The sequence below is a fragment of the Pelophylax lessonae genome (genome assembly GCF_965119305.1).
Source record: "Pelophylax lessonae genome assembly, chromosome: 1".
In the NCBI taxonomy this organism is placed as follows: Eukaryota; Metazoa; Chordata; class Amphibia; order Anura; family Ranidae; genus Pelophylax; species Pelophylax lessonae.
Window position 1 is genome coordinate 861210272 of NC_138768.1, and position 13664 is coordinate 861223935.

Genomic DNA, 13664 nt, shown 5'->3' on the forward strand with positions numbered 1-13664 from the left:
TATTTATTTATTTTTTTACAAGTATCAGCGACTTACAGCGGGACTGATATTGTGGCGGAAAAATCAGACACCTGACATATTGACACTTTTTGGGGACCAGTGACACTAATACCGTAATCAGTGCTAAAAAACAAAAAAAAAAAATACACTGTCACTGTAATGTCAGTGGCAGGGAAGAGGTTAACGTTGGGAGATAAAAGTGTAAACTGTGTGCCTATGTTATGCCTACTCACCGTGGGTGCTTTGACTGGGGAAGGGCAAAGATCTGTGTTCCTGCTTATACAGAATCAATACCTTCCCTTCTGACAGACGATAATCTGCCTTGTTTACATAGGCAGATTGTCGTTCTGCCTGTGTCCTCTGTAATTGGCGGGTGCCGGTGGACATCGAGTCCACGGTACCTGCCGCTGGGCTCCCGTTATGTGTGATCAGCAGTTGATCTACGGTGGGCGGTTTGCAAGTGGTTATGCTCTGTATCCCTTCCTTCCACTTGTGCCCTTTAATTAGTTTCTGTTATAACGTTTTGCAAATAAGTTTGTTTAGCAGGTTTCACAGGTACTCTTGTCGAGGGATCTGGAGGTCTAAAGGACCCCAAACCCCTCCTCTGCATTGGTTGTTTTGAATGCTGTCATTTTTTTAATTTAGTGCTTCAGTGTTGTCACATGAAAAGATAGAATAAAATATTTACAAAACTATAAGGGGTGTACTTACTTTTGTGAGATACTGTACATGTAATGCAGATATACTGTATATTTTTTGTATTGCTTGACATACACTTTAAACTTACATTCAGCATCATCATCACTGAAATCCATCGTGGGTGAGAACGAATGAAAGGCTAAAACATAACAGAAAGGAAACTAAAATTAGTATTTTTATTTTTCACTTTGACCTTCAATATCTGACAGATTTCCCTACTTTTTCCCTAAATACCTGATAAGCTGGACAGCTATTGACCTTTCTAGAGATCCCCAAATCATTCCTTTCTGACCACCATCTGGCAATTCTAAAATTTGCCATATCGGTGTGGAATGTGTTTAAATGCCTAATCTAATCCCAGGATCTCCCAGATCGTCTATTCCTATGGGATAACTCTTTATTGGAACAACGTCATACAATTCCTGGTAATAGGTAGCGTAAAACTCTTGCGCTATCACAAGAATAAAACATAGCCCAAACACAGCTGGCAGACACCAATATAGCAAAACCCAAGCTAATGAATGTAAGAACATTATCAGTCATACACCCCACATTATCAGTCATACACCCCACATTATTAGTCATACAATTCCTGATATTGCATGATGACGATTCCATCACATTGTAACCCTCTCAGATGTTTATTAGGAGGGAACAATGTACTCATTTACTCACCACTACAATAAAACATGAACTGCTTCACAGTTTCTTCTATACATTGCAGAATTTGTGACAATTGTTTTTTTTTTCCCCCTTGTTTGTGGTTTTGTGTATGGTAGGACCATGGTGTGCTATGGAGGGAGTGGGTGGGAGAATTTCATGGACTCCATAGAACAGACATATAAATCCAGTACCCAAACTGATGTGGGCCTGGAGGTATATTTCCAAATATTGACTAGGTTGATGGAAAAAAAATCAAATCGGGGGTGGCATATCCGTTACTTTGATCTATATTTAAGGGAGGGAATTAATCCCATAAGGCTGCGCATACAGATTTATCCTTCCTTTGAAACACAGGACATTACCTTTAGGGAGTTGCTGAAGGAGAAACATGTATGCGATCTGACTGACATAGATAGAGAAATTGAGAGCTTGCGCTTGATAAATAATTCTCCTTTTCAGCAAATCAAGAACAATCTCTTATGTAGCATTTGGAGAAATATAACAGAAATTATCTCTAAAAAAGATGTTAAGTTCATGAAGGACAAGCTGGCCTTCTCGGGTGGCTATGCATATAGATGGCAACGAGGCAGGGGTCCGAGGAGGGGTAGAATATCTGGACAGAGGGAATGGCTAGCTGAAATATCTAGGTCAGAATCAGAATTATTGGTTGTATCTTCTGTCTCCTCGTAGTATTCATTATCAAAACAAAATCAGAGAGGCAATCGAGGCCAAACTCGGAAAAGAGGTAGTAGTGGGGGACAGAATATCCAACCAAATAGTCGAAAAAAATAAGGGGTATCACCCCAGGTGAACAGGTCTGAGGTAACTAAATATCCAATACCAGATATTACACGGGGACCTCGAAGTGATGTCCCACTATACATGTTTAATGGAAAGATGGGGAATGTGTCCAAATCACAACAAGATCTGGGAGCTATTCCCAAGTGTTCCAGGGTCAATACCCCCCCCCCCCTAAAAGCAACCCTTTCGGATCACAAAATATAAGTCAAACCCCGGTAGGGGACAGGAGAATGGGGACTTTGGACCCCTTTGTCACGAAGCAACCCACAACCCCAATGCATTAGATATCATCAATTTGTCATCCTACCAACTATCCCAAGAGGAAATTGATGTATTAAGGTTGGGACTAAGTTTTTGCCCTTCACGAGGGTTAAACAAATTTGACCTTGTGAAGGATTTGCACCCGTTTGCCAGGAATCTGACGTTTAAGTATCTTCATGATAGGGAACGGGAAAAAGCGATGTTTACATAGGCAGATTGTCGTTCTGCCTGTGTCCTCTGTAATTGGCGGGTGCTGTTGAAGATCGAGTCTGCGGTACCCATCACTGGGCTCCCATTGTGTGTGATCAACAGTATATCTACGGTGGGCGGTTTGCAAATGGTTATGCTCCGTCCCTTTCTTCCACTTGTGCCCTTTAATTCGTTTTGGTTATAAAGTTATGCAAATAAGAACAACTTTTTTTTTTTTTTTTGGTCTTTTTTGTTTGTTTTGCAAAACATAAAAAACCCAGTGGTAAATACCACCAATAGCAAGCTCTATATGTCTCAAAAAAGACCTAAAATGTCATATTGGTACAGTGTTGCATGACTGAGTAATTGTCATTCAAAATGTGACAGTGCTAAGATCTGAAAATTGACCTGGGCAGGTAGGGGATGAAAGTGCCTGGTATTGAAGTGGTTAAAATATTACCTAGTGCTTCTGCCATGAAGGTCCTTCTTCAGTCATTTCCTGTTATAGGGTGACAACGCTCTGTCCCTTTCTCCCAATTGTGCTCCTGTGTTGTCACAGGAGCACAATTGGGAGAAAGGGACAGAGCGTTGTCACCCTATAACAGGAAATGGCTGAATAAGGACCTTCATTGAAGAAGCACCAGGTAATATTTTAACCACTTCAATACCGGGCACTTTCAGGTCTCAGGTGTGAATGGGGAGCAGGTGTGTTAAATTTGTTGGTTTTGCTCTCACTCTCATACTGGTTATTCAAAGTTCAACATGGCACCTCATGGCAAAGAACTCTCTGAGGATCTGAAAAAACCCATTAAGAACGCTCAGAGAGAAAAGCCAAATGGATAAGCAAAAAGCCAGCTCACAGCATTGGACCTTAAAGGTTATTTCCAGGCATTTCCAAAGTTCAACCCATAACCTTCCACTTCCATTCTAGAGCATGTCCCAGCATTTATATTTTTCATTTAACTTAGTAAAAAAACAACTTTAATTACTCTGTCAGATTGACACCAGACTCAACTTCTTTGGTCGACCATGGCGAGGCCTGTTCTGAGTAGAACCTGTCCTGTTAAACTGCTGTATGGTCTTGGCCTCCGTGCTGCAGCTCAGTTTTAGGGTCTTGGCAATCTTCTTATAGCCTAGGCCATCTTTATGTAGAGCAACAATTCTTTTTTTCAGATCCGCAGAGAGTTCTTTGCCATGAGGTACCATGTTGAACTTCCAGTGAGCAGTATGAGAGAGTGAGAGCGATAACAACAAATGTAACACACCTGCTCCCCATTCAAACCTGAGACCTTGTAACACTAATGAGTCAAATGATACTGGAGAGGGAAAATGGCTAACTGGGCCCAATTTGGACATTTTCACTTAGGGGTGTACTCACTTTTGTTGCCAGTGGTTTAGACATTAATGACTGTGTGTTGAGTTTGAGGGGACAGCAAATGTACACTGTTATACAAGCTGTACACTCACTACTTTACATTGTAGCAAAGTGCCATTTCTTCAGTGTCACATGAAAAGATAGAATAAAATATTTACAAAAACATGAGGGGTGTACTTATTTTTGTGAGATACTGTACATGTAATGCAGATATACTGTATATTTTTTGTATTGCTCGACATACACTTTAAACTTACATTTAGCAGCACCCCTGATATCCCTCCTAGGTGAGGACAAATAGGAGACTAAAACATAACAGAAAGGAAACTAAAATTAGTATTTTTATTTTGCACTTTGACCTTCAATATCTGACAGATTTCCCTACTTTCTCCCTATATACCTGATAAATTTCCCAATGTCACATGTCCTGGAGACTGGACAGCTATTGACCTTTTCTGGAGATCCCCAAATCATTCCTTTCTGACCACCATATGGCAATTCTAAAATGTACCATATCGGTGCGGAATGTGGTTAAATGCCTAGCTTAATCCCAGGATCTCCCAGACCGTCTATTCCTATGGGATAACTCTTTAGTGGAACGAGGTCATACAATTCCTGGTAATAGGTAGTGTAAAACTCTTGTGCTATCACAAGAATAAAAATAGCCCAAACACAGCTGGCAGACACCAATATAGCAAAACCCAAGCTAATGAAAAGTAAGAATGATAACCCCACATCATCAGTCATACACCCCACATTATCATTATCATACAATTCCTGATATTGCTTGACGATGATTCCATCACATTGTAACTGCTTCACAGTTTCTTCTATACATTGCTGAATTTCAGACAATTGGGTTTTTCTTACCCTTGTTTGTGGTTTTGTGTATGGTAGGACCATGGTGTGCTATGGAGGGAGTGGGTGGGAGAATTTCATAGACTCCATAGAACAGACATATAAATCCAGTACCTAAACTGATGTGGGCCTGGAGGTATATTTACAAATATTGACTAGGTTGATGGAAAAGAAATCAAATCTGGGGTGGCATAACCATTACTTTGATCTATATTTAAGGGAGGGAATTAATCCCATAGGGCTGCGCATACAGATATATCCTTCCTTTGAAACACAGGACATTACCTTTAGGGAGCAGTGGGAAAGGAACTTGACCCAATGCTCAGCTAAAATGATGGAGTTGCTGAAGGAGAAAAATGTATGCGATCTGACTGACAGATAAAGAAATTGAGAGCTAGCTGAAATATCTAGGTCAGAATCAAAATTATTGGTTGTATCTTCTGTCTCCTCGCAGAATTCACCATCAATACGAAATCGAGGCCAAACTCGGAAACGAGGTAGTAGTGGGGGACAGGATATCCAACCAAATAGTCGAAAAAAATGAGGTCTGAGGTAACTAAATATCCAATATCAGTTATTACACGGGAACCTCGAAGTGATGTCCCACTATCCATGTTTAATGGAAAGAAGGGGATTGTGTCCAAATCACAACAAGATCTTGGAGCCATTCCCAAGTGTTCTAGGGATCAGTACCTCCCCCCCCTAAAAGCAACCCTTTTGGATCACAAAATGTAAGTCAAACCCTGGTAGGGGACAGGAGAATGGGGACTTTGGACCCCTTTGTCACAAAGCAACCCGCAACCCCAATGCATTAGATATCATCAATTTTTTTCGTCCTACCAACTATCCCATGAGGAAATTGATGTTTTAAGGTTGGGACTAAGTTTTTGCCCTTCACGAGGGTTAAACAAATTTGACCTCGTAAAGGATTTGCACCTGTTTGCCAGGAATCTGACGTTTAAGTATCTTCATGATAGGGAACGGGAAAAAGCGAATGGTGGTGAGGAAGATCCCTATAAAGACTTTAAAGTACAGGACTATAAGGGCTCTCAAGATACTTGTTCAGCTCTTGGAAGAGAATGAACATAACAATATAGAGGAAGAGAGCGACTCCTCCTCGATTGAGGAGAAGTCGACTTCTAGCATTGATAGAATTAAATTTAAATTAAAATCGAACAAGTTCCCTAAACTTCAGATATGCCCAGCTAAAACAGTCCATTAGAGACATTGAAAATCTTCCCACAGTCTGGCCATTTAAATCCAACCTTACCCCATCTCAGAGAAGCGCATTATCTGGCCTTACACATAACGATGACATAATTATTAAGCCCTCCAACAAGGGAGGTAATGTCGTCGTCATGGACAAAGCCCAGTATGAGAATATGTGCACCGCGATATTGTCTAATCAGGAATGGTATTCGGTCATTTCATCTGAAATTGTAGAAATGTTATCTATGAGATACAGATCCTTGATCTTCGGTGCATATTACGAGAATATCATTGATCATGACCTATACATGTTTCTTAAAGTTAAATGGCCTGTTATCCCCACGTTTTATGTACATCCCAAGATGTATAAGAGCTTGGACAACCCCCCTGGATGTCCGATTGCCTCTGGCATTGGCTCTGAGACAGAGCCAGCCAGTAGATATATCGACAGCCAACTTAAGCCATTTGTTATGGGCTTGCCTGTGTACCTTAAAGATGCTTTGGAGTTACTTTGTGTGGTGGAGGGACTAGTGGTACCCACTGATGCCCTTTTGGTGGCCATTGATATCGATGACCTATATTCCAGCATACCCCATGCCAAGGGGATTGAAGTGGTGTCCATCTTTCTGCATGAACAGGAGCAATCTAAATGGCCTTTAGCTGACTTTTTGATTGTCCTATTGGACCATATTTTGCGGTCCAATGTGTTTATCTTTAAGGGCACCACCTACCTCCAGGTACAGGGCATGGCAATGGGGACAAGTTGTGCCCCGTCATACGCAAACCTGTACCTGGGGGGGGTGGGGTGGGAAGGGTCCCTTTTTAATGATGATGCCTTGTCAATGTACCTGCGCCACATTCTTTTGTGGCATAGGTACAATGACGACGTATTCGTCATTTGTACTGGCAGTGTGATTGAGTTACATCGGTTCATGTATGTATTGGCGGGCAATACATTTAATCTTAAGTTTCCCATGCAGTACGATACTATAAGCATCCCATTTCTCGACACCAAATTAATTTTGGGTTCTGACCGCATTCTTCATACCACCCTATATCGGAAAGAGACTGCGGGGAATACTATCTTACATTACACTAGCAGTCATCCTCGTAACCTCGTACAAAGCATCCCCTATAGCCAATACCTCACATTAAGGATGAACTGCGCTAGACAGGAGGACTTTAAGGCAGAGGCAACAGCCCTGAGGGACAGGCTAATAATTAGGGGATATAGTAAAAATATCTTCAAGAAGGCCTATCAGAAGGCTAAGGCACGTACGAGGGATGAGTTGATCTTTAACTTCAACAAAAAGGGGAAGCAGATTGAAACAACAAAAATGGTCACTACATTCAACAGTCATCGCCAAGCAAATCAGAACTATCTTGGCGCATAATTGGCACTTTCTCACCGATGACCGGACTGTGTCCAAATATGTCCGGCATTGGCCATCGATTGTTTACAAAAAATCTAAATCTATAAGGGATCTTGTGGTACAAAGTCATTACCTGTCGCATGACGAGAAGGAAACTCAGGAAATATGGGTCACCTACCATTGGGGACAATGTGATCAATGCCCCTGGGTCCATGAGGGAACCACCCTTTAGCTCCTGGGTGGGATGACTCACAGACTCAGGGGCTATGCTGATTGCCAAATTGTGGGTGTCGTATATATTGCCAAATTGTGGGTGTCGTATATATTGCTCTATGTATATGCGGCTCCTTATATGTAGGGAAAACTAAAAGAACCTTTGCACGTCGTATTCAGAATCATCTGTATTATATTGATGCAGGTTTATTCTTCACACCAATTTGCAAACGTGGGCTGTAACGGATCAACTGGCACCCCGACTGGGTACCTCTGTTGATGGATGCTCCTAGTGCTTCCCGAGGGCTCCAAGCACTCCACCAGACATCGTAACCACTTCAAACCCCACGAACCGCCACAGCTTGGTTAGGGTCTCACCGTCTCCTACCCACCCTGGACCTACGACAAGGTTCCAGGTTCCTGTGGGTGACCCTCTCTTTCCCCAGAGAGTAAAGCAGGAACAAGAACAAGCTCTTACACAATCTCTTACAAGAACTTTGTGATTATCCAAGGGAGTATGAAGGACATAGCAATCCCTTGTAGCATATTCCACCAATAAGAGACAGGACTCTGGATTGAGGGTGAAGTATAACTCTTTATTGAACAAGAAACAGACTTTTATACAGTTTTCCCCATCAAGGTTACCGCCTAGATGGACCTTGTGGAGAACTGGACATGACATTCACAATCCAATGAAAACAGAGGTTTACACTCCGATACAGTGTACACAATCCCTTGCCTCTGCAGCCAATCCACATACACATATACATCCCATAATAAGCTTATCTTAAGGCAGGCAGAACAATGAGGTCGAGGCATTTGATCCTGGGGAATTGTTGTGGGGGGGGGGGGGGCGTGGTCGGAATCGGTCATGGGAGTACTTGCTCCGTGAGGTCTTCTAGCTGCACACTCTCTCCCACCCCGTCCGAATGCTGATAGACCCCGAAGCCCAGAAATACCTCGCCCAAGGATAGACACTGAAGCCCGGATCTCTCTTACCGAGAGTGGAGTGCAGCGACGCCGACAAGCGGAGAGCTAGACTGCGGGACGGCTGTTGATGCCTAGTCGGAAGCAGCCATGGGAGTACCTGCCCAGTGAGATCTCATAGCTGCATGATCTCTTCTCCCCCGCTGCAATGCAGACGGACGACGAAGCCCAGACCTACGCCGCCCACAGATAGACACCACGCTGACGAGTGAGGAGACAGACTACGAGATATACAGCTACTGGTGCTAGGCGGTCGGTCATTAGTACTATCCACACTGCATACCACAGAATAACTGCCCTCTGGTTGAACTCTCATTAGTAAACCCCCCAGTGGGAAACTGGAAGAAGCCGAGGGAGTTGAACTTTTCTACAGGTGACCGGAGTAGAGGAGTTTTGAGGACCTGCAATCCATCAGAGACTTCCCTCATACAGATTGACTGAAAGGAAGATAATCCTGGAGGTGAGCGGATACTATTTTATAGATTATATAACACATTTTGAACTTTTCTGTTGAGGATATATATGCACTGGTCATCCCTGATCATCCCTATAAAGAGTGTGAAAAAGTGAGGGAAAAAGGGGAAAGGAGGAGAGGAACTCTTGGTGTTACACTGGAGGATGATCTGCACCTCCTTTCAGGAGGAAAAACTGACTTAATAAAAGGATATAAGTAACTTTATAGAGTGGCATTATGGAGAAAATAATGCAACGGTCAAAAGGGAAAGCACCTGCAGGGAGCTTTTAAAGGAGCCCAATTATCAATTAAAAATGAATATGACTTTAACCAAAAAGCGGAAAGGGAGAAAGAGTATGGGAAAGGGGCCATTAAATAATAAATCGGAGGGGGAGATAAGACGTTTTCTCTCTACTAACCAAAATACATCTATGGAAACGAAAATGGCGGAGAAGAGGGAAGACGTTCAGACAGATTTGGAGATGAGTGATACTTCTGACTCCCGAGCTACTTCACCCTTGGGAGAGATCTGCCTGGAGGGTCGAGTGGAAGGGCAAAAGGGAGAGATGAGGCCGTCCAGAAGCCCCCAAGCCCTGATCCAGACCGCTGAACTTACAGCCATTTTGAGTGCGCTCCCTACAAAAGCAGATATTGAACAACTAATTGAGAGAGTAGAAGAAACACATCGCAAAGAGATACAAGTAGTAAAAAGGGAGCTACAAACACTCTCTACCCACATATCAGAAGATGAAACGGCTATGGCTTTAATTAAAAAGCGGGTAATAGCTCTGGAACACTAAAATGAGCTACAAGAGGAAAGAGAGGGAGCAATATATCTTCAGCTAGAGGACCTCGAAAATCTGAGCCGCCGAAATAACCTAAGGATTCGGGGTCTACCAGAGGCGGTAAAAGGGGAGCAATTGCTGGACACCTCTAAATTGATTTTTAAAAAAATCATGGGAGACAAATATCCAGAGCAATTGGAAGTAGAGAGGATCCACAGAGCATTTGGTCCTAAAAGATTAGAAGCAGCTAGACCGAGAGATGTGATCTGTAGGCTACACCGATACACACATAAGGAAACCGCACTACGAATGGCATGGGGATTAGGAGAATTAAATTTCGAAAGATCGCCCATAAAAATCTTCCCAGATATTGCTAAGGCAACATTACAAAGAAGAGCTATGTTAAAACCTCTTTTAGATCTTGCACGGAAGCAAGGCTGTACGTACAGTTGGGGTTTTCCTTTTTCTATAACATTCTGCAGAAATGAACGCTATTTCACCCTACGCAGAGTACAAGAGAACCCGCGCTCTTTGCTTTCTTGGAAGTGGACCCTATAGATATCCCCAATTGGCTAGGCCGGTTAACAGAGACTAGGAGAAGAGATGGATCATATGTAAGCCCCTATCAACAGGAAAGGAAAGAGGCGTAGAAATTCTGAAAGACTTAAAGATTGAAAATTAATATCAAAGAGATTATCTCTATTTGTACTCGGTCTCTCCTATTAGAGATCCCTCTCTGGTTTCATTTTTTTTTTGCTTACACTGTTGAAAAAGTAAAGCCGGGCAAGGCACATGAGTACAAACGTATGATAATATAATGTATAAATGGTATTTTATTCTTTTTTGGGAGAGAGAAGGGGGAAAGAAAGGAAAAGGGTTGTTTTTTTTTTTTTTTTTTTTTTTATATATACTATATGCAGAACACGGTGGGGAAGGTTTTTTTTTTTTTTTTTTTAAAGTAATAAATGGATACCGCATTGTTTGTTCTTATAGGGTTAAGTTGGTAATTAGGGGATTTTTTTTCTTTTTTTTTCCTTTTCCCATCATGCATGTAAATGAATGGGTTTTATACCCTCTGTTTCACAAATTTTATTTTTTTTCTCTTTCCTACACGTAAATAAATGGGTTTTATACCCTCTTTTTTACAGAGTTGATGGTTTTAATTTTTTTTTTCTTTCTTTCTGTTTTGGGTTTATGTACTAGAAGGGCTTTATACCCCTCTCCTTCACTGAGTTGGTTATTTTGCTAAGTTAAGCATAAAACGGGAATGTATATCTTTGTACGTGTATATACAATATGTGTAAAAAATTATTTTTTTTTTTTTTCTTATCTGCTGAGGGAGGGCTGCATACCCCTCTTTCTTACAGAGTTTGATGAGTTAAGCATAAAATGGGAATGTATATCTTTGTATGGGTATATATAATATGAGTAAAACACTGGTTGGGCAAAGGTTTTTCCCTTTTTTTTTTTTTTTCTTCCCTTTTCCTCTCTCTCTTCTTCTACCTCTCTCTTCCTTCTTGTTGAAGGGAGAGGGGGAGATGAGGAGTGGGGGAGAAGAGGAATGTACAAACATGGAGCTGGAACGTTTGTTTCTCTTACGTCCTCCGACAGTCGCCGCCACCTCTAAGTCATCACTATTGGGTATTGACTTCCGCTCCGCAGGAGTAGCTAGGCATAAGACTTAGTCAAAAGAACAAAAGCATTTTGCATAGACACGCCCATGGGGGCTGTCCCACTGGTCAATACCCCCCTGCAGTGATCCCTCCCAACTCAGTTTGTCTCTGCCTAGCGTCAGGAGTAGTCAGGCTTCCCTGTGCTGGGGCTCAGTCTCAGCCTTTCTAATCTTTTTTCTTGTTTTTTTCTTTTAAAAATGTCAGCTTTTTCTTTACTTTACTAACTGTTTATTTTGTCAGCTTTAGTTTTAGTCGGATCTTCGGATGAAGATGGATTTTTTGCGGAGCTGGGAATCGGACTGACCGCCCTGGCTCTCCAGGGCAGAGGGTCAGAGGGATCCCCAGCCCACCATCAAGCGTTCAGCCATGTGTTCGTCCTGGCATCATGAACGACCCATCCCTGCTCGCAACAGGGATGCAGCCTGTGAGGTGGCTACCTCACTGGACACATCTGCGGTGCTGCAGTGTCCTTTTCTTGGCTAACGGCATTCCCTGTCAGATGAGGACAGCAGCTTTCCGTTCATAGAGGCACCCCACGCCATCTGGTACAGGTAAGTACTTTCTGTGTGGGGCCTCTGTCTGGTGTGGCAGTCCTGTGTTGCTGTGTGTTCCCCATGTCTGTGCCTGTGTGGGGCTCCCTGATGCGATGCGGGGGTCGCTTGTACATGCGCTGTGGTGCTGTGTGGTTTTAGGGGCCCCCTCCCCTGTGTCACTGCGGTGTTTTTGGGGGTACAGACTGCGTGTTCGGCGGCTGCAGCGGGTAAAAAACGCGCAGTCCGCCATCTTTACTATGGGCAAGCATGTCTGGCTTCACTATGGGCTTTATTACATGCTGTTTTGGCGCCATCCGGCTCCATCTTGTGTGTGGCAGAACGATGTTCCGAGCACATGTTCGGCGGCCATCTTGCTGAAGCCTTCCATTCAGTTCTATGGGCAGCCATTTTCCCTGGGCCTTGCAGCTTATAGTTCAGCCTCTAATGACCTCACTTCCTTTTCTTCTGAAGCAGCGATCAATGTGGTAACACTCTGTGGGGGCTCTGCAGACTGTCTCTTCCATAATGCCCCGTACACACGTGCAGATTATCTGCAGACTTTTGTCTGCAGACTTACCTTTTCTATGTAGTGCAAGGGCCTGCCAGATTGCATACAAATTTAAAGTGTTTAGGTTTGACATCATATTATATGGTTTTGGTAAGTCTGCAGACAAAAGTCTGCAGATAATCTGCACGTGTGTACGGGGCATCACTCTCTGTTTTGTCCCTTCTGGCTCAGTTTTCTTCTCCTTTTGGAGGTCTTTGTCACTGTACATACAGCGGTGGGCTGCGCACTCCCCAGCGCTCTTAAAGGGCCAGTACATCTTTTTTGCACTTTTGTTTTCCAACTTGGGCAATGGAATCTCAGGACAGCAAATTCCCTCCAGCCCTGGTGGGGGACCCCAGTCCTGCTGTGGCCCCTGTTATACCTGATTTGGCCGACGTAGTGGCGTCTTTAGTGTCCAAGATGGAGGTGCTGATGGCTGAACGAGCTGCTAGGAAAAGGCCTAGACTGTCTTTCTCATCTGATTCAGATAGTGATGTGGCTGCTGTGGCTGGAGTGCCCTTTTCAGGGTCTCGCTCATCTCTGGACCCACTGGGGTCTGAGGGGGAGGCGGAGGTGGAGGGGGTTGATGATTCTCCCCCGGGGTCGCGTGAAGAACGCACGACTATGGATGAGTTGATTTCTTCTGTAAAAGAAACACTGCACTTGGAGGATGAGCCCAGTCCTCCGGGAATTGTGTCCTCTTTTGGTACACACAGGACCCGCAAGTCAGCGCAGGTTTTTCCCTGCCCCGCTGAGTTTCATTACACTGTGAATGAACTGTGGCGCAATTTAAAAACGTCCTTTCACAGTACCTAGTGGGTTTAAACTGCTTTATCCGTTTGCGCAGACTACAGAATCTTGCTGGTGTGTGCCTCCACAGGTGGACACTGTGGCCGTATTAAACAAGGCTACCTTGATTCCTACTGAGGAGACCCCGGTGTTCCGGGATCCCATGGACAGGAGGTTGGAGTCCCTAGCCCGCCATTCCTACATGGTGGCAGGTTCGTTGCTCAAACCTATTTTCGCGTCCGTTCTGGTGGCTCA

The 13664-nt window shown here is 43.5% G+C and overlaps 1 protein-coding gene across 1 annotated transcript in view; it reads right to left on the reverse strand.

The window, feature by feature from the left end:
* The window catches only part of LOC309550064 (uncharacterized protein), a 206288-nt gene that overhangs the window by 17901 nt on the left and 174723 nt on the right, over nucleotides 1–13664 (reverse strand). The window contains exon 20 of the mRNA XM_082250530.1: nucleotides 788–838. Coding sequence (XP_082106656.1) covers nucleotides 788–838 — 51 coding nt within the window. The remainder of the gene's footprint in view (nucleotides 1–787; nucleotides 839–13664) is intronic.